The sequence below is a fragment of the Dysidea avara genome, chromosome 8 (genome assembly GCF_963678975.1).
Source record: "Dysidea avara chromosome 8, odDysAvar1.4, whole genome shotgun sequence".
In the NCBI taxonomy this organism is placed as follows: domain Eukaryota; kingdom Metazoa; phylum Porifera; class Demospongiae; order Dictyoceratida; family Dysideidae; genus Dysidea; species Dysidea avara.
In genome coordinates, this window is record NC_089279.1 from 34,204,237 (window position 1) to 34,224,762 (window position 20,526).

Here is a 20,526-nt window from a genome sequence, read left to right on the forward strand (position 1 = left end):
CTAGCTTTGTATCTTTACACAAGTGAGTGTAGTATTCATATATGACAAAACACACAGTGCATACAACAAGCACTAAACATGATGAAATTAATCCAATGACTACATAATACTCTGTATCCATACACAGTGCTCAGGGCAAAGAACAAATTGTTATACTGCTCTTACACTAACACATCATCCATAGCATGAAGAGACATTCACAAACAAACTCTTTACAAAGCATGGGATGGTATTCTCAATGTCGGTACAGCTAATGTCCATATATGTACATAGTACAAACACACAAACTACAGTGTATTAGTTGTGTCAGAGTTCTTAAAATAAAGTCTTTAGCATAAATAAATATGGGATGGAATTTTAAAAGTTGCTATATTTAATAGTGTAAGATCATATTATAGACAAACAAAGCAGTTGAAAGGGTGGGAATAGGATAATAATCGGCAGTACAACCAACCATTCGAATAAACACCTGGTTCCAAATGAAGGGACAGGATCACTTAAGAGGTGGCATTAATAATAAGGTGGCCTTGTCAATGAAGTAATGAAGTAAAACCTTTGTTATGTTTGGGATCTACTTGACATGGTCACTATAATGAGGTGGTCTTATTAATGAGGTCATGAAGTACACCTTAGCTATGTTTGGGACCTACTTGACATGGTCACTATAATGAGGTGGTCTTATTAATGAGGTTGTGTAGTACATCTTAGTTGTGTTTGAATAGCTACTATTAAATGGTCTATTAAGGGTGCTAGCGCCTTTTTGAAGCCACACAAATGCTGTTGTTTTTACCATTGATACAGGCAAAAAGGAAGCTACAGGAATCTAAACTACTGCTTTGAAGATTGACCTAACTTTCTACTATACAGAGACCAAAGTGTAAGATTGTACCTTGTTTCATTCACGCGCTATAGTCCTTCAAAGTCAACCCATACATTTTTCTTATTCCGAGATACTGGCTGTTTGCATAGGCATCAAATTCGCTGTGAAGATTCTTCAACAAACTTGTGGAAACTTAGTGCAGCTATTTGTCTTTGCACTTCTTTCTTGAGTTATAAAAACAAAGAGTGAGTGCTTGCGAGCGAACTTCAACTTCCGGGCCTTGTAACTTCATGCTGGATCACAACAATTATAATTCCATGCGCTAAAAGTTTCCAAATGTATTACTGATGGTCCACCAAAAGTTTAGTAGAGATCCGACTATCGTGTATTCCAGAATATCGCCTTTTACAATGCAGTGTAGAACATGCGCACGCCGACCAGTTATTACAACAAATTCCAATAAACCACAAATGCCAACTTTATCAAATAACAAGTTATAAATGAAGTTCTGAAGAAAAGAAGAGCTCTTGTTCCTTTTCTTTACACACTGGGACACCTTCCTGTTGCTTGTGGAGTCGCCAAGTCTGTTCTTCCATAGGTAACGCCTCCTTCCATAGGTAACACCTCCTCGTAATGCACAGCCAGTGTCTTGTTATGTGTGATAAATCCAGCTGGAACATCGTCACTACCTAAGAACAGGTGTACAATACAAATCACAAGAAAACTCAGGAAGAACGTGTGTTGGCTACAAATCAGCTTGTATCTCGTTTGTTCGCATGTATCTTCAACACTAGCACTAACTTTCAGGCTAATTCACTCTACTGTCACTGTTGGACACCCAGACGATCATTTTCGTGATGGTTTTCAAACGAAACAGGCTGTTTCTTGGCCAATTCCTTTGGCGCAAAACACGGCCGCCTAACACGGATACTTTGAGTATGCGTAATATTACCAATTATGATGTAACAGCCACATGTGGTTATGTGGGTTGTCCCTTGAATGGCTTCAAATACCCGCTAGCACCCTTAAAGAGGTAGTCACTAATTGACAATTTACTGTACTGTTAGCATAGCAGAAATTTGTGGTGTAGTATGTGATAAGCATTACACAAACAGTCTTGCCACAATTTCCCCATGTGTTGTCATGGTAACAGCTTGTCACCTTAGTGCTAACAGCCATCATAGTTATACAGGTGGACAGAAAAAGACATCACATAATGTGCACCTGTGACTTGATTGTTTATTATTTACCACGGCTGTTTACAAAACAATAACTGTGGAATGCAAACGCAAACGGAATGCAAACACATGCCCTAAGGCATTGTTATATAACATGGCCATAATATAGCAGACATAATAATATAATTCAACAAAGGAAATACATACTTGTAACTTCCAAGGAAATTTTGCTTATATACATAAAAAGTAAGCAACTGGTTTGCATTAATTGGTAATTACAATAATCAATTTAGTAATTACCAAATTATTTAATAATTAATTTGATTAATTTCAATGATTATTCAGTGGTGTGCTTGACATTACAAGTACATAGAAAATTTTGGAATTTTCAACTACAGTAGGACCATAGCACATCAATAAAAAAGTACTGAAACAAGCTGGAGTAGTACACATTATTAAATCACAGTAAAACAATAAGAAGTGTTATATCCCTACTGTGCTCAAGATACCATAATGGAAATGCACAGTGGGGATATAATATATACTTCTTATTGTTTTATTGTGATTTAATATCATGCACTACTGCAGCTTGTTTCAGTACTTTTTATCGATGTAAAATGGTCCCTATTCTAGTTGAAAATTCCAAATTTTTCTGTGTACTTGTTTGTTAACTTTTTTTGTAAATAATTATTATGACTGGTGAACCCACTCGTTCCGCATCTGAAATAGTGATGTGCAATAATATCGATAGTGTGATAATCGTATCGCAGTGGTTCGTTATCGTGATATGATAATAGCTTGTGATTATCGTGAGCACCAATATTAGACATTCTCACCTCGCCGGAATTACTCAAACAATTAAAGCATTCATTTGTTTATTCAATTATGTATTCTAATTGTTTTCTGAGATTGAACTTTGCTGTATTTTGGCATGACATATATGCAATTGGGTATACAGGATGTGCCTTTACCCGTACTCATAGAAAATAAGTAAAATTAGTGCTACATTATGCATCTTATCATTTAGATTTACTATCGTGATAACTATCGTATCGTGATGCAATTATCGTGATTAATCAATATAGTTGCCAACACATCACTAATCTGAAATGGCACAGTGCATCCCAATTATTGTCTGAAAAGTGAAGTATCTATTATGCTCCTAGTGTTGCTCCAGTATCACCTAGATATTACAGTTCTAGTTCCAGTTTTGGAACCATAACTAGAGGTGTACCGATATACCGATACATATCATATCGGTGGCCGATATAGACATTTCTACTATATCGGTGGGAGCCGATATTGCTGCTAAAAACCAATACGATACACCGATATACAACTGAACTATCTTGAGGACACTGCCCAATGATCAAGCCACATTATAAACCCTAGGCCTATTATTTAGCTAACAAGGATGGGAAACAGTAGTTATCTTCCTTGCCTAAAAGCTGTACGTTACGCGAAGCCATCTAAGTGCACGGATAATTACTGTTGTTGTCACAAAGCTTACCAATCATACAACAAACACTCATAGTGGTGGGCCTGGGGAAACAGCAAAAAGATGAACCAAGAGCACAGCATAAAACAACCAGCCATTTCTACAATCCATTAAAATGCGGAGTAATCCGGACTAATCTTGGCAGGGGCAAGTATTAAAATATTTGTGGTCTGAGCTGTCAATAGAGGCCACACCACCATGGGTAACCAAACATAGCCAATAATCTTAAGACTGTCTTCAGTAGTTTCTTCAGTAGCTAAAATAAAGTTAAACATGGCATACGTTATATCGGTATATCGTATCGATATCAAAATGATTAATCCATATCGTATCGGTATCGGATTGGTTTAGTTTTCTTATATCGGTACACCTCTAGCCATAACCTTAATAATTACAGTTCTAGTTCCAGTTCTGGAACCATGACGTTTCAATTTCTAAAACAACACTTATTTTAACTAAAGTATTACCAAAAGCCCATAATGAATTATGGACACTCACCGTTAAGTTATATATGCTAGTCTTGCCAGGTTTAATTGTTTCATGTATGTAGCTAACTATAACACTAACACCATATAAGGTGGTACTAAAAGACCTGTAGCTAATTAAACACTGAACCAGACATAACAATGTGACTGAGCCAGCATTGCATTTGGCATTCTTTTCTAATACTATAGCTAATCAGTTGTTTCAAGTAGTGTTTTAGCACACTGATGCATACATGATTGTAATACATACAGCTTTTATGAAGTTATATACTACATTAAGTGCTTTTGTCTGTAGATAAATTCTGGTCATATAAGAGCATAAAATCGCATTGGCAAAAGCTGTTTGGTTACGACCAATTCCAGTTCCAGTATTAGTTCCAGTACTAGATAAATTTTCTTTATAGTTCTAGTTCCAGTCTTAAGGAAAGCAAAGTTATTGTTCCAGTTCCAGTTCTAGAACTGGAATAAAAACTGCTGGGACTGGAATTATTTTAGTTCCAGTACTGAGAACTGGAACAACACTATACGCTTCGTTGTCAGCTTTGTTCAACCCGTTACGCAGCATTTTGAATCAAGAACTGTTTGAAAAGCACCTCTGCAATCCATGCATCTGAAAGAAATGGTGTCATGCGTGCCCTGGTTATACATCAATTATTGTCTGAAAAGTAAAGTATCCATTACGCTTCGTTGTCGGCTATGTTCAACCTATTACACAGCAGTACGACTCAAGAACTATTTGAAATGCACCTCTACTATCAAAATAGCCACTATGACAAATACGATGATTTCTGTTACCAAGGGAAGCCATCACGTGCTAACACCAAATCGACACTTTTCGCTGTCAGCAAAGATGAATGGGACACAAAGGAGGACACTGTTAAGTCCATGAAGAATGCATTGTGTGTACTGCGGTATGCCAAAAGGCACCTGTCGGGCCGAAGCAACGTCGAACAGTGAAAAAATCAAGCCCGTAGCCTTAGCCGTTATCAAGTTACGCTTGTCTGAAGGCATCAGTCAGTTACTCAGTCAGTCCATACAAAATTCCATTACATAATTTTTTTTTTTAAATAAAAAATCCGTAGCAACTTGTTGAAAGCGTTTCGGGTCAATCTGAAAATTTGTTTGGACTTAGTTTTACCTCACCAATACTGCCTCATCGTCGTCAGGGAAAATTGAGGCTGGTTGTTGGGTGATGTTATCTCGTGGGCCATGCCTACTCCTTTGTGGTCCCTACTATACACTATCATTTTCCCAACAAAGAACAATATTTACTGTAGTATATGTCAGATTGTACCTTTCCTTTGATAGATAGTCCACCTGTGTCATAGACAATCCCTTTACCAACCAGGGCGATGTTTTTGGTAGCTCCAGGTGGTTTGTGCTTGAGCACAACTAGGGCTGGTTCGTTCACCGCAGCCTTGCCAACACCATAGATGCCTGGAAAAATGCATACATTCATATACATCTGTATAATACATTAATAGGACCACCACTTAGATTAAAGATACATGATCAGGTCATGAGCTTTATATTGGGACCTACTTGACATGGTCACTATAATGAGGTGGCCTTATTAACCCTTTAAGGACTACAGTAATTTATGCAGTGCCTACCCTGAAAACCCACAAGTTTTATGAAATTTGTGTATTCTATTACTTAGCGAGTTTGTAGCGTCACCAACACCGCAGGAAGTAGGAAGGGCTAATACAAACTGTAGTACAGATTCGCCTATCAATAATAAATAAGTTATTAGTATGTAGAACTTACCATTTTCAACTAGCAAAGCGATTTGTTAACACCGGTGACGATCTGTCTTCTTCACGATGCGATCTGTTACAAGCCATTGTTTTACTCCTTATAAAGAGCGCCATCACCTGATCTTGTATATCATTAGATGCATCTCTAAATGAAGAGCGCCGTGAAGTTTATTGTTGCTCAATATGAGCTACAAGGCAAAAGTTACGGACGGATTACAAGGTCAGTTTTGTTGTGTAAATATATACTTAAAATTAGAAGGCTAGTTCTTTCTAGTGTAGTTTCACGTAATATATTGGCATTGTATATCATAAGAATCACCTACTAATGGCAAACAAAATCGTCTTTGTTTAAAGCCCATAGCTTCTAATACTGCGAAGATATAGCTCTTTGTTTACTGCTTAATATCTTGGATGTACATGTACGACACTGGTCCTTAAAGGGTTAATGAGGTCATGAAGTACACCTTTGGGACCTACTTGAAATGGTCGTCATAATGAGATTGTCTTTTAAGCTGTGTTTGGGACCTACAGTAGGTGACTGTCCAACTGGCTTAAGATTAATTAATAAATGTGTCAATCAACTTCAAATTGTCACTATATATAATAAAATAGACATGGCACCTCTACACTTGGGACACTAGTCCATGCTCCAGGTATACAGGCACACTTCTGGACCCCTGAAATCAGCACATCCCATTAATAAGGACACCTTAAATTAGGCCCCTGAAATCAGGACATTTACTGTACCTCACTATAGCTAATGAGGAGGGCCCCAAAGTGTTTACAACAGATTATGACATTTCAACATCACAATTTGCAGCATGTTACACTATCAAATTCATATGGGAGCCTAACAGTAGGCTGTAATGTGATGATAGCGAGTGTCGTATGACACATTAAAATAATATCTGATTCACTGTCCAATGTGTGGGCAGTGGGAGAGACAGTAGTCGGAATAGTCTGGTAGATTGATTACCAAATATGTACAAATTTTAAGCGATCAAGTGTCAGTGATCAAAAGATAAATCATAGATGATTATATTAAAACTTACAAAGAGACTGGAAACTCAAGTACGTAGGTGCATAAGGTATCCTTTTTTGAGTTATTTTTTGTACCCATCACTACAATGAAGCAGGGTACCTCCACTGTAGAACCCACACATCTTAAGATGGCACATGCTCAAGCCTGCCCATGTCAACATGGTTCCAAAAAAACCAATAGTTAGTCATTCTATTCAAGTGTGCAATGAAACAGTAAATATTAATCGCAAACTTTTCCATACTGTAAAAACAAGTGCTTTAGAGTATTTTGGTACAAGCCTGTCCACAAGTACAATTGTTATTGCATATTTGGGGGACACATTTGAGAGGGGAGGGGGTCTAATACATTTAGGGGGCTCAAAACGTACCCCCAAATCCTTTCTTGTCCAATTCTTCTCCTTGAATGACTAACATTTCTACATTGTCCAGTTTCTCAGCAACTTCTTTGATTTGCTAATTGAAATAGACATGTCATGGCAAACACAAAGACAAAGCACAGCTCCATCTGCTGTCATGTTTAAGTATGTTGAACATGTTTGCAAACAAGCTACACACACTAATGCACTTGCACACTATGCTGTGAACATGGAGAATTTAATTTGCCAGTTTGCCAACAATAACAAATGCTATAAGTTGTTGCTTAATGTGGTTTGGTACGTATACACACAATACAATACAACTGAAACACACACACAGACAGGGACCTGTGTAACAAGGACACTATGAGATCAACCAATAGTGTCTGATTATCAAAGTGTCCTGATTATCCAGGTCAGTATATGCACTAAGGCATACTTTGGGACCTTATGACAATAGTGTAGCTATATACTTTTACCTAGTAATACTGTATGAGGTCAAATGGATTATAACATGAAGATATACTAATCAGAAATAAAAAAACACACCTACGTAGGACAAAATTACATCAGCATAACATGTATATCTATGTTTGACATCTGCAAACAAACATGGTAAAGAAATTAAATTAACAGTCTCAAAATGTCCACTATGAGAACAGGTGACTGTATGTGTAACACTTAACCATGAACCTGCATGGAACATAAGTGGTAAGTAAGTGACAAGTACGGGTATTAAAGTTCTGGTTAAAAGAATAATAGTTCAGTCTTTAGTGTTAAAAAAACTATCAACCACAGACACATGTTATTGTCACCCTCTGGGGGTATGCATGTGCTGGACACAAATTAAAAAGGTTAATTAGTCCTTTTATAGCAAACAACCAAAACCATGTCACTCTCACCTAAACTACACCTATAACATTAATGGAACAACAGTCAAAAGGATGTGTGTAGGTGTCATACACAGGCAGTCAATGCTCAACCTCACCTGTATGAATGCATCAGTATGCATCTCATTACATGGACTATCCACCAACAACTGAGACTTCTGAATGGCTAGAAAGACCACACACACATTACAATCAATACTGAGCAAACAGTTGGTACAAAATCTAACAGATTGCTGTTCTGAACACGTACAGTGAAACCTCACAAATACGAGGTCAGTCACTTGTCACAACCTAATTATGTGCCATTATGCAACTAAACATAATATCAGGTGTCAGGGATTGTTTATCAATTAATATTTCAACTTTTATAAGTTGGCTGCTAACATGTGACCAACCTCTCTCTTACACCCTGTTCACATTATTATCTTGCAACCTGGGTACAATGGTATATGATGAAACAAACTGCATTGTGAATCAATCAAGCCATGCCAAACCTGCAGCATGATAAGACGAGGTCTACAACATGGCTACAGCATAATGTAAGATACGCTACACTTCCAGTAGACTCGCAGTTGTTTTGTTCTACTGACATTGGAAAGCGACACCCACTGAATAAAATAAAGCGGCTATAACATTGTACAGCTTATTCTTTTTGTTGTCACCAATTTCATTAAGTGCCAAAACAGAGAACGTCTTATTACACATTGTGTGCTCATTCTAGCTCATGTTATTTGGCATATGCAATTTCTGGCAGTAGAGGGCTGACTAAAGTCAGGTAACCTGAGATAAAGACAGTGTGAATGGGGTGTAACATTGGCATCTCTACTAATGTAGTCACAGAATACCATATATCCAAAATTCAGGGGGGAATATTGCAAAAGTGAGCAATATTGTAAAATTTTATTTTTGCAGAATTGCAAACAATCCTAAATGAAGTGTTTTTGTAAGTCTCAGTATTGTAAGGATAAAATTTTCACTGTTAGCCCTTGAAATTAGTCCACCTCAAAATATTCATAAATATGTTTGAGTTGGCCACTATAATGAGGTGGTCCTAATAAAGAGGTAGTCCCTAAGTCAGTTTCCAGTTGCATTGCCATACAGGGTTCGATTATGCAAAAAATAATAATGCATTTTCACAGCTACATAAAGTGCCACATACGGTTGAATGGTGGAAGTAACTAGGGGCACGTGGCAGCCAAGGTATTGTATGTGTGCATGTTGGATCATTTTCCTTAGAAAATGTTTATCAACTGTATGAGTATATCCAGGAGCTTATAAGCATCGAAGTGCCTTTGGCACTTATAAGCTCCTGGTATATCAGGGCTCTCACTTAGGCTCAACAACTAAACCATATTGGACTGATTGGCAAGTTACCAGATGTACTTCAGTTGAAAAAAGCTATTGAATTTTAGCAAAATACCGATTGATGAATTACATACAAACAGTCTAAAGGATGGTTCCTATTTGTACAGTGTATTTGTGCACTCATTGTTGGTAGCGGCAAAACTGTTTCAGCCATATTTCTGCTATACAACTTTCTATCCCAGTAACACCTTGTTCTGTATCAGTCTCTCAACTCGTATTTCATCACTCACACAACCAAGTAAACGAAAGAAACGTTGTCAACAAGTCACAACCAACTATACTTATTCCTGGTGGAAAACATGACAAGCATTCTAAAAAAGCCTCTTTTAAATCATCACCTAATTTTAAAACCTAGATTTTATTTTATCAATTGACTTTCTGAATAGAGACACAATAAATATGAAATTGAAAACCACAATTGACAATATCTAATAGGTTGCCATGTATGCACCCACTAAAACAATTATTCACTTCATGAAATCACAATAAAATTAAAATCAGATCATAACGTAGAAAGGAAGAAAGGATATCAAAAAGAAAGAAAGGTATCAAAAAATGAGAAGCAGTAATTAGCATAAAAATTCTCCAACCCAATGGTGTGTGTACATGGGACTTAACCACATCACAGAAATATGCAGCAAAGTCAGTCATGGTTTTGAGGGCCAGTTCACAAACACCAAGTGTGTGTGGCCGTGCCCTCTACTGTATGTGTGTTTAGATGATATGGAAATCTATGGAAAATTATTCACTTTTCTCTGGTGTTCATAAACAATTTGATTAAACACCATCATTTAACAAGCATTAAACAAATATTGCCAGCTTGCAAAATTTACTGTGGTAACAAACATATTACTGAGTCAAAGAACACATACCACAGGCTGCTCTTACAATACACAATCCCTTAGTAGTTCAGGGTATCTTTACTATCAAAGGGATGTATGAACTAAATGACCAATGACTGAAGCCTTATGCTGCTTGGTCTAAACAATAGACAAAAAAATTTTAGAGCGATTCTGAGAAAACATTTAGCAGGCAACATGCTGGTTAATTTCATTAACCAACCACAACAAAATTCTTCTAAAAATACATTTGTGTACAACTGATTTACATCAGCATGAGCAGAGCAGCTGTACTTGCAAGTTTAGTAAACTACAAGAAAACATTTACACTGGGACCTTACAAACCTCCGCACTTTGGGACTAGTACATGAACTATACTGTCACACTGTCCTCCTCAAACACTTAGTTTTCATTGGTATGAAAAATTCTACAAGTAAACATAATGGAAAAACAATAACTTTCCCTCCCTGGGAAGATTTATAGCATAGTTTAGCAATGGGAGGTCAACATGCCTTCTTACACACACCACATTACATGTACAAATGCCACAAATACCATCATCACTCACCCCATGCAGCATCAGTGAAGCAGTTGGCTTCACTAGCAGAGAAGGGTAGATCCTGAGTGCCGACAAAGATGCACGTGACGATCACTTCATGTCCAGTAGGTAGACCATTCTTACGGTTATAACAAGGAAATGCTCTGGAGACACCACAAGCTGAAGCAAATGCCTCGGGTCTTTGACACACTATCTAGTGAAATATAACAAACAAATTAACACTTGTAGAGCCATACTGTTGTAATACAAAAGACAGTTTGTGTCTGGCTCAGAGAACAGGACAAAACACAGTTGTGGTTAATAAAAGTTATTAGTCTAAATAAGGTCACTATAAAATATCTTCACCTGTTTACAGCAAACAGATCAAAGTAAACTCCACAAATATTCTAGATATTTATGAAGTAACCTGTCTAATAATTCAGCCACCTGTTAAGTGGTCAGATTATGTTTCTACCATCCCTTTTATTTTTGCTCCCATTTTTTTAAATAGTAAGCATTGATTTACATCTTAAGCAGCATACCTGGTACAAAAATTTGTGCCATTTGTGAGAAAAGCATGAAACTGTCCATGTCAATTGTAATATTCATTTTGAGATATGGTGCCATTGCAGATTTTATCTTTGATGACTTGAAAATTTGTCAATTTTGTCTTTACATCCCTGAGGCATTATTTTACATTGTTAAAACATGGCCCAAATTAAAGTAAGAAACAACTTTTGGTTGAAAGTTACAATCATTGTTATTATATAATTAGTTTTGAACTTATCCACTGTTAGGGGCAATCAGCAGGTACCGTAGCTTTATAGAATTTACAAAAATGATCATAGTTTTGGAATGAATTGAACCTTCAAATAAAAACCAGAGTTGTCTATTTCAACAAGGCCTTTAATTTACTATGTTTTAATAGTGTAAAATAATGCCTCGGAGATTAAGACAAAAGGCCATAGACATCACCAAAGGCCAAATATGTGATGGCACTATATCCTAAAATAATAAAATTTAAACTAGTCTGAGTGCCAAGTTTAATGTTTTTCTCACAAAGTGCACAAATAATCACATTTATGTGCTATGCTGCTCTACTAAAAATATTGTTAGCAAAAACATCATGTTTTGTGGTAATCAACATGCTGTGCTGTCCCTTTTAGGATAGAGAAAGTTGGACCACCAAACACAGATGGTCTTTTTGACACCTCCATTCACATGGACCATGCAGTCCAACAGCTGCTGGTGACAAATGCCATCCAACCTTACCAGTACAACAGAAACCATATGAGTAACACTTTCACTACAAATCAACCATTGAAGTCAATTAATAACCAACAAATCAATAAATCATCCTTGGATGAAATTAAGTGTGGCTTCATGCATTTTTTCCCTCAGGGTGGGAGTTAAAAAAGAAAATAACAATAATCATAGCTTACCACTACGAGTTCTTTGCCCATGTGCTGTGCAAGGTTTGCCGTATACTTGGATAACTTGTGAGCACTGGAAGGGGTGTTGTGTCGTGACACTTGGCTGGCTACCACAGCAACCGTAACTTTGTTCAACCATATGCTACATGTATCGACGTAGGCCAATGACTGCAGTCCTGCCTCCCATGTCTGTAAATGACAATAGTAACACATCACAAACCACCAAACTGCACAGAAATATTGGCATACACAGAATACAAATCATTCACAAAGCAGGTTACGAGTTACAAAGAACTCAGCTGCAGTTTACAAAAAGGTTTAATTCAAACAGCTGTTCAGTTGTACCACAACAACTTGTCGATACCTTTTCGTCTACTTTGTCGCCTAGGAACTTGGAAACACGACTATATCCTGCAGCCTTTATGTGTTCTAGTTTTCCTAGGAACAGACAGGGTAGCTGGCTCGGATCAGAAGGCGCCAATTCTGCCTCTGGTTGAAAATTAATCGTAGCCATTTTAAAAGCGATAGTTGGAGGCGCTTCAAATATAAGCGCTCGTGTTAGTTACGTGTCTTCTGGTTTCTCAGTAAGGTTTCCTGTAAACTGCACGGCTTGTTGGCATTTATATGTGGCATTATGAATGTGGTCGCGGATTTAGCTGAAGATTTCGCTGAAGTTGAGAGGGAGCTCGCCGAGTCTGTAAGGTATGTCGAAATATCGCTTTGTATGGAGTGCTGTGGGTCAGTATGTGTTATTTCGCTGCGCATGTGGACACACAGATTGGTTTAAGTTTCGCTGCTAAGGCGGCTTTTCTCCAGCCATAGATATACGACCACAAGAGCGTTACTAAGATTTTGTTTGCAGCAATCACAGCGCTAGGTTTAAATTTATTTGGAACAACTGTTCATTGGGTGAACTATGCCGCAAAGTCGCTGTACAGGGTTAATGATAGCTGCTTAGGTTACAATTCAGCAATGGCTTGACTTCATATATAGCTTGGTGGGTTGGTCCGAGAATTCAATTATTGGGTCGAAGGCGTAGCTATATAATACACTCCCAACGTAGTTATTTTAATCGCCGCGTGTCAATGCCTTTTTTTATCTTTTTCAGCCAAACCACAAGTAACGGATTTGTTCACCAGCACTCAGTCTCCAGCATGAACAGTATGAGTTACTCTTCACTACCAGAAATTGAAAGTTCAGAGTTAAAGGCTAAAATTGACAAGTTAACCATTCAAGCAGAAGAATGGGCTGAATGCACAGCAGAGTGGCAGCAGAAATGGGAAAAGATGAGGACTAAGAAAGAGAAGGCTGCCAAAGAAGCATTGATGTATCGTGAGAAAGTCGACAGCATGACACGACAGTTGTTTATGTGGAAAGAGAAGTACCTTCAGTTGGAGAAGGAAAATGACAGACTAAAAACTCAATTAAAAGTATTAAGTCCTGATGGAATGCTGCTACTTAGCAAATCCCCTTCACCTAATGAAATTAACCTTCAAAAGGTAAGAGTAACAGTATAGAGTGGGCTGGCCTATAGGAAATACATGTACAATAAACATCTGTAGTGGTTGTAAAAGCTGGGAAACAGGTGTTGTGTAATTGTTAATAAATTAGTAGCAATTAGCTGCAATGTCTGCCTACAGATGGGGTGATAATTGCATTCTGTGATGATTTTAGGGTGGTAGTGTTTCCTCGTCACATAATGGCCACACTGATTCAGTGTTCGACAATGGCTGCAGCATTAGCAGAAAGTCTGACGAAGGATTTGACAGTGCTTCAGAAAACCTGTCTCCAGCACAGAGTGTCGATTTACATACTGCATTCTCATTACAACCTCAACTGAAACTTATTGAAGCCTTGGTACACAGGTATGTTGGCATAGCTGTGGTATATTTGACAACCATATGTTTTGTGTGTGGTCTTATAATTTGATCTCTCTTTAATTAATGAACTTCAGTTAGCAAGATTTGGTCACAGTACATGAATGTAACGTAGAGTTATGGGTCACAGTTTCCTTGCGTTATGGGTCACAGTTTCCTTGCAAGCACAACCAATGAATAAGTTATGCATGCAGAGCCATGCGTAGCATTTTATTTGTACATCAAATACACAATGGGATGGTACCATGTATTCGTCGATTGTATTCATCGATTGTTACAGTGACAAAAGGAAATGGTGTCAAATTTTCAAAGTCTTCAAACAAGCTCTCGAAGATGCAACATCATATGTTATTTGAGGGTCAGGTACCATTGATGTTATAGACTATTAGGACAGTTTAATCATGGGGTGTAGCCTTTACCATAGCAACATATTGTATTGACTATCTAACTAGTTCAAAGTCAGTTTAACATTTTGCTCACATATTGAATCACGTCTATTGATGATGTATGGCCACATTTCTGTGGGCAGTTGTGGTAGAACTCTTGCAGTGCCTAATAACTACCAAGTTGTTTTTAATAACTCTCGTATTAAATTTACAGTAACACAATTTGTCAATTTCTTTAGTTACCTGTAAACTGTGATGTCACACATAAACATGCTGTATCTTTATGTGATTTAGAAAGTGTTTTACTTTTGTATGTTAGAAATGAGGATAGTCAACCACGCAAGTCGATTTCCACTTCAAGAAGTCCGTCTCCTCCGGGAGTTGATAGCCGACGATTCAGCCAATCTCAACGAGAAGAGTTGACCACTTTGAGACAGAGATGTGAACGTCTAGAAAAGCAACTACAAGATGAAAAAAGGTTGGTAGGTATATATTGTATGATAGAACAATTTGTAGTGTGTAAGTGAATGTTGGTCATCCTACACTGTGTTTAGCCTGTGAATTATGTATGTATAACATTCCTGGTGAGTATGCTACACTGAGTAACCTGGCAAGCTGACGTTTTGCTACAGGGAAATCAGTTTTCTTGGCATTCAATGATTTTGTAATTCTATTAATTCAGTATTAGATATCTGATATGATAAGTTGCGTGTGCAACAGGCTTGAGTCTCGCACAGCAAAGTTGCTTTACATTTAGCTCACAACATATTGAGTCGTGAAAACTCTTTGTTCTATTCATTTGGGCTCATTACTTGTATGGGAAGTGTCGTACCGCTAAAAAAGTAAGAATAAATTTGCAGGCAGTTTAACTGTAAAGAGATATAACATACATGTAGTTTTGGCTATTTTTAAATGCCAATAATTTGTTACCACTCTGTCACCAAATTACAAGTGTAACTTGAGTCATATGAACTGTCTTCAACTATCATTACAAAATCTAGTTTACATATTGTAATGTAGTTATGGTAATGAAGAGACATATTCTAACCACACTGTTATTTTCTAGAGAATATTCATTGTTTTGTGAGGTTGACTGGTATGTGTATGTGGTATTGATTGAACAGCGTCCTTAGTTGTCGGTTTAACTGGTCATACCAGTAAGCAAAGCCATTCAGACTTTGTTTAGAGTTTGATATTTCTGTTTTCCATTCTTTACATTTAGTGAAATATAATTGTGGAGTTGGTTTACATTCTTGCACCATCCTTCATCAAGCTCGGTTTACTTATTGTCATGTTCTTTGTAACCATATTTAGAGTTCGGTTATCCTCTCAAGTTAGTAATGAAGCCAGCACGGCATCAGCAGTGACAATTGTACATCATTCTACAAGAACTCAATCCCCACAAAAGACCTACAACAGTCAGGTATGGCTTATGTCATGACAATTTGTAGCAGTTACACTTTGTATGGTAGTGAAGAGGATGTAGGTCATTGATTTGTTATCTCCCACTCTACAATAAGGCTTGACATTCCTGCTGTTAGGCTACTCAGAAAAGATCTTAGTGCCTTTAGTATGCATTCTTTTGTAAAGCCTTTTAATGGAGTTTGGTAACGGTGATTACTAGAATACTGTGAATCCTCACGTTGTGGCCACCTCATTATAGTGACCATGTCAAGTAGGTACCAAACATAGCTAAGGTGTACTTCATGACCTCATTAATAAGACCACCTCATTATAGTGACCATGTCAAGTAGGCCCCAAACATAGCTAAGGTCTACTTCACGACCTCATTAATAAGACCACTTCATTATAGTAACCATGTTAAGTAGGTCCCAAACCTAAGGTGTATTTCATGACCTCATTTAACAAGTCGTTGTAGTGGTCATGAGGTCTATATAGTTCATGACCTCATTATTGAGACAATATTGTCATGGTGGTCTTGCTGAAATCAATTGGGACTGTTCTATTCTGGTACAACTAAATTGTCCGTATTAGGAAATTTTTGGAGGTTTAAATGTAGCAATGTAGAGGTACTGTATAGACAAGTACCCTGTTGTCAGGGTGCCTAAATTCTTATAGTGGGGGTAACATAATGCTTTCCTTCAGTGAATGTGACATGAGTATATCCTTATGTTGGCAAATACTGAATAAACTGTAGCACTTCTTTCCTCACACATTGAATTAGTTACACCAGTCAAGCCCTACATCTACGTGTATATCCTTTGTTCCTGTTTCCATAGATACCAGTAAACAGTCATAGCAGAGCCAACAGACCAGTGAGCACTTTTCTACCAGTTAACAGTAGCAGCAGCACTTCAACTCATCACTCTACAATAAATAGTAAAAGAGTAAGTTGCGTGTGTGTGGTGAACGAAGGATGCCATATTATAGTGTTTTGTCCCACTTATCGCTGAGTGTATGTGGCAACCTTATAGTACAATGGATGGTGCATTCTTATGGTTGATGTGTGCCCTAAAATGGCATATTGTCAAATGTACCTTACAAATGACTTTACCCCCTCACAACGTGTATGTATAGTTATGCCTACACGTACACACTATACAGGCTGCATGTGCATACATGCACGTCGCACATGTGCACGCCACATGCATGCATAGCACTACATGGATACAGAGGCGCGTGCACACTAGTCTGTTCACACACACACACTCATGTGCACACAGTCGCACACTACAGTCTACATACGTGCATACAAGCAATGTCAAGCATGTCTTATAGGACACCATACTGGTCATATTTTAAGACATGTTGTACTATTACGTTACTGCTACTTATGTTGTATTGAAAATGAAGACTGTGCATAGCTTATGATAATACACTGTTTGTAAGGAACATTGTTGCTTATTGTATCGTACATTGCTTTTAGCTTGTCAGGTGATGTTTTTATCAGTCTTACAGTGTAAACACTAGAGTGTTTTGTTTTTCTCAGCTATTATGTATGTGAAGGTGTATTATTGTGGGATGGTGTGTACTAAATGACTTTGTTTAGTATTGTACACTCCCAATATTGGTGCAAGCTAACTTGAACTACTTCAAAAGTATTGCTTTACAAAATATTTTTGGCAGGAGAGAGAGGAAAGGAGCACTCTTATAGAGTGCTAGGAGATTACTGGGAGCCCTCATTTTCCCTTTGTTACCAAACCCCATGTAAAGTACCTCTGTGAAGACTTTCCAATACCACAACTGTTTAAAACAAAGTGCTTGAGAACTTGTAGCGTACATATTATGTTTTTGTCTAACTATTAGAAAATAGTATATCTCGTATTTGACTCATATAACCAAATTTCTATGGCTGAGTGCTAGGCAACACTACAAATGGTGCTACCAGCAAGTTGATACAGTGTACTTCTGACATCTTTCAAAAAAGCCAGTTTCATGTAGGCTTGGAAGTACTCTTCCTGTTACAATGGCTAATTCATTGATATACAGTATGCTATCATTCTCAGTTGGTAATGTTGTTTTTGTTATGGGAAAGATTAAGGATGTTGTACTTGACCTGGCTACTTGAGGTTACAAAATTATTTACTGGTGGGTGATGAAATCTAAAGGGACAAAATTGTATATGATTTATAGCTGTAATTTTATTTACTACTGAACATATGGGAAACTCAATTATAATATCAGTTATGGCTTTGAATATAACCCATTTAATTTTATCTGATGATTAAAAGTATTTCTTTGGGATGCCATGGGAGCCATGCTGAAGCATATGGGATGTCCCTATTTCAGGGGTCTATGTAATTGTGTATACTCTAATGCAAATAGGACCATTGACAAGTGTCCAGATTATCAAGGAGTCCTTATTAGTGAGATGTCCTAATTTCAGGGGTCTACGTAAATGTGTGTGCAGTAATGCAAATGGGACCATGGACACAGATTATCAAAAGGCATTTTTACTGTGTCTTTTATTTAAGGTATTCCGTAGACTGATAACTGACTGTGTGTTTCTCATCTATTTAGCCATCATCACTAAAAGCTGGTAGCAAAGTTACACATGAATACATCACAAAACATGGCAAAGAATGTTTCGAAGAAGTGCTCCTATAACTGTCATAGTACTGTTGTTCTGTTCTCATCAATTATACTATGATCAGAATTTGATTGACAACTTCATTCGATCATTTTGTTGCATGAATGATTATTGTAAAATTGCCATATATTTAAAGTTTACTTTTTATTGTTTGCACTTCATATCGAGTTATGCTGTATTTATATATTATGTATGGATGCATTGTTGTACCCTTATCATAAATGTTATAGTGTATTGTAATACTGACACAGTTGTGTATAGAGCAAGTATAGCGGATGGAACCTCTCTATTATGGACACTTGGGGGACAAGAAATAGCTCTGTGTTCCCTTTTCCAAAGCACGCTGCCTGGTAGGGTAGACCAGCCACAGCAAATTTTCTCAAGATAGTGTGATAGTTGTGCACTTTTTGATACTTTCCATATAAGTTGTACTTGTGACAAAATTTTTGGTATAGTGCCATTGTATATTTGACCTTTACAGCCATTTTTGTATCATTTTTATCTTCCTGAGGCATCATTTTGCAGTTTCAAATTAAAGGTGCTGTGAAAAAAAAAAACTGCTTTTTATTTGAAGTCAATAGGTGATTGCATTCCAAAGTTACAATCATTTATATTCGCCATGAAATTTTATGAATTAACTTGCCATTAGTAATTTACACCCCAAGGGTAAAGAATTTTATGACATAAAAATGATCATAACTTTGTGGTGGAATGGTGACTACAAGCAAAAGTCAATATAGTTCTTAGATCAAAACCTTTAATTTGATACCAGGTTTTAACTAAAATAATGCCTCAGGGAGATAAACACAAAATGATTAGTTTTCAATGAAAAAATGGTTGTAAATAGTATGGCGGCATAGCCCCCAAAATTGGCAATATTGTGCACTTTTTCATAAAACCATGAAATTTTCCACATAAATAGTACTCCTCATGACATGTAATTTTAGATGCAGTGCCATCACTGAGTTGACCCTTGGTGACTTTTACAGCCATTTTTGTACAGAGAATTGATCATTTTTGTCTTTAACTCCCTGAGGCAGTAATTAACTTGTTAAAAACATGGTACCAAACAAAAGATCTTGTTGATAGAAACAACTTGGTTTTTATTTGAAGTCAATAGGTGGTTTCATTACAAAGTTATGATCATTTTTACTTGCAAAATTTGATAAATTTACCTGCCCTCGAGGTGTGAATTACCTGTGGGCAGATAATTATGAATAAATTTATCGAATTTTGCAGCTAATAAAAATACTCATAACTTAAGAATGAAATCACCTATTGACTTCAAATAAAAACCAAGTTGTTTCTATCAGCAAGATCTTTTATTTGGTACCATGTTTTAACAAGTTACTTACTGCCTCAGAGAGTTAAAGGCAAAAATGATCAATTTTTTGTACAAAAATGGCAGTAAACGTCACCGAAGGTCAAATCAGCAATGGCACTATATCTGAAAATACATGTATTGAGGAAAGTTTCATGGCTTTATGAAAAAGTGCACAGTTTTTTGGTTGTGCCGCTATACTAAAAGGTCAAATCTGTGATGGCTCTATATTGTCACAAGGAGCACAATTTGTGTGGAAAGTTAATCCAAAGTGCAAAAATGTTCATTTTTGGTGCCATGCCGCTCTACTAAGAATCTATATGTGGAGCTAGCTATAGGGACAAGATTCTTGATATTTCTATTGTGTCCTTAGCTTGGAGAGTTTGTCAAGAGAAATTTTACTGCGCTATATACTGCATCATAACAAAGGTATTGAATTTTGTGGAGTACTGACTGTTGTATTAGGGTATAATTGACATTAGACAGTTCAGCAAGAACTTTTGAGTTATTGTTCATAGTTCAATTATGACAATAAAATTGGAATGATAGCTACAATAACATACTATATATGTTAGGTACTGTTATATTAGAGTATATATTGAAATATCCAAGCAATGCATGATTGAAATTTAGTAATCATGCATGCATGTACCATAATAGTAATATAGTCATAAATTTTTGGAGATTAATA

The 20,526-nt window shown here is 36.9% G+C and overlaps 2 protein-coding genes across 3 annotated transcripts in view; one reads left to right on the top strand and one right to left on the bottom strand.

Annotated features, from left to right (window-relative positions):
• LOC136262750 (probable aminopeptidase NPEPL1) overlaps positions 1–12,753 on the bottom strand; it is a 26,573-nt gene extending 13,820 nt beyond the window's left edge. The window contains exons 1-6 of the mRNA XM_066057143.1: positions 12,565–12,753; positions 12,210–12,389; positions 10,798–10,981; positions 8,124–8,191; positions 7,148–7,232; positions 5,276–5,418 (exon numbers count right to left, since the gene is read on the bottom strand). Coding sequence (XP_065913215.1) covers positions 5,276–5,418; positions 7,148–7,232; positions 8,124–8,191; positions 10,798–10,981; positions 12,210–12,389; positions 12,565–12,714 — 810 coding nt within the window. The 5' untranslated portion in view covers positions 12,715–12,753. The remainder of the gene's footprint in view (positions 1–5,275; positions 5,419–7,147; positions 7,233–8,123; positions 8,192–10,797; positions 10,982–12,209; positions 12,390–12,564) is intronic.
• On the top strand, positions 12,716–18,760 carry LOC136262751 (coiled-coil domain-containing protein 102A-like). Of its 2 annotated transcripts, none has more exons than XM_066057144.1 (7): positions 12,716–12,902; positions 13,309–13,699; positions 13,875–14,065; positions 14,783–14,941; positions 15,778–15,886; positions 16,704–16,811; positions 18,445–18,760. In XM_066057144.1, the coding sequence occupies exons 1-7, from the start codon at positions 12,835–12,837 to the stop codon at positions 18,529–18,531; spliced, it is 1,113 nt and encodes a 370-aa protein (XP_065913216.1). In that variant the 5' UTR covers positions 12,716–12,834; the 3' UTR covers positions 18,532–18,760. The 2 variants fall into 2 exon arrangements, with proteins under 2 accessions (XP_065913216.1, XP_065913217.1); XM_066057145.1 differs by lacking the exon at positions 12,716–12,902 and adding an exon at positions 13,065–13,197.
• Positions 18,761–20,526: the final 1,766 nt, after the last annotated feature.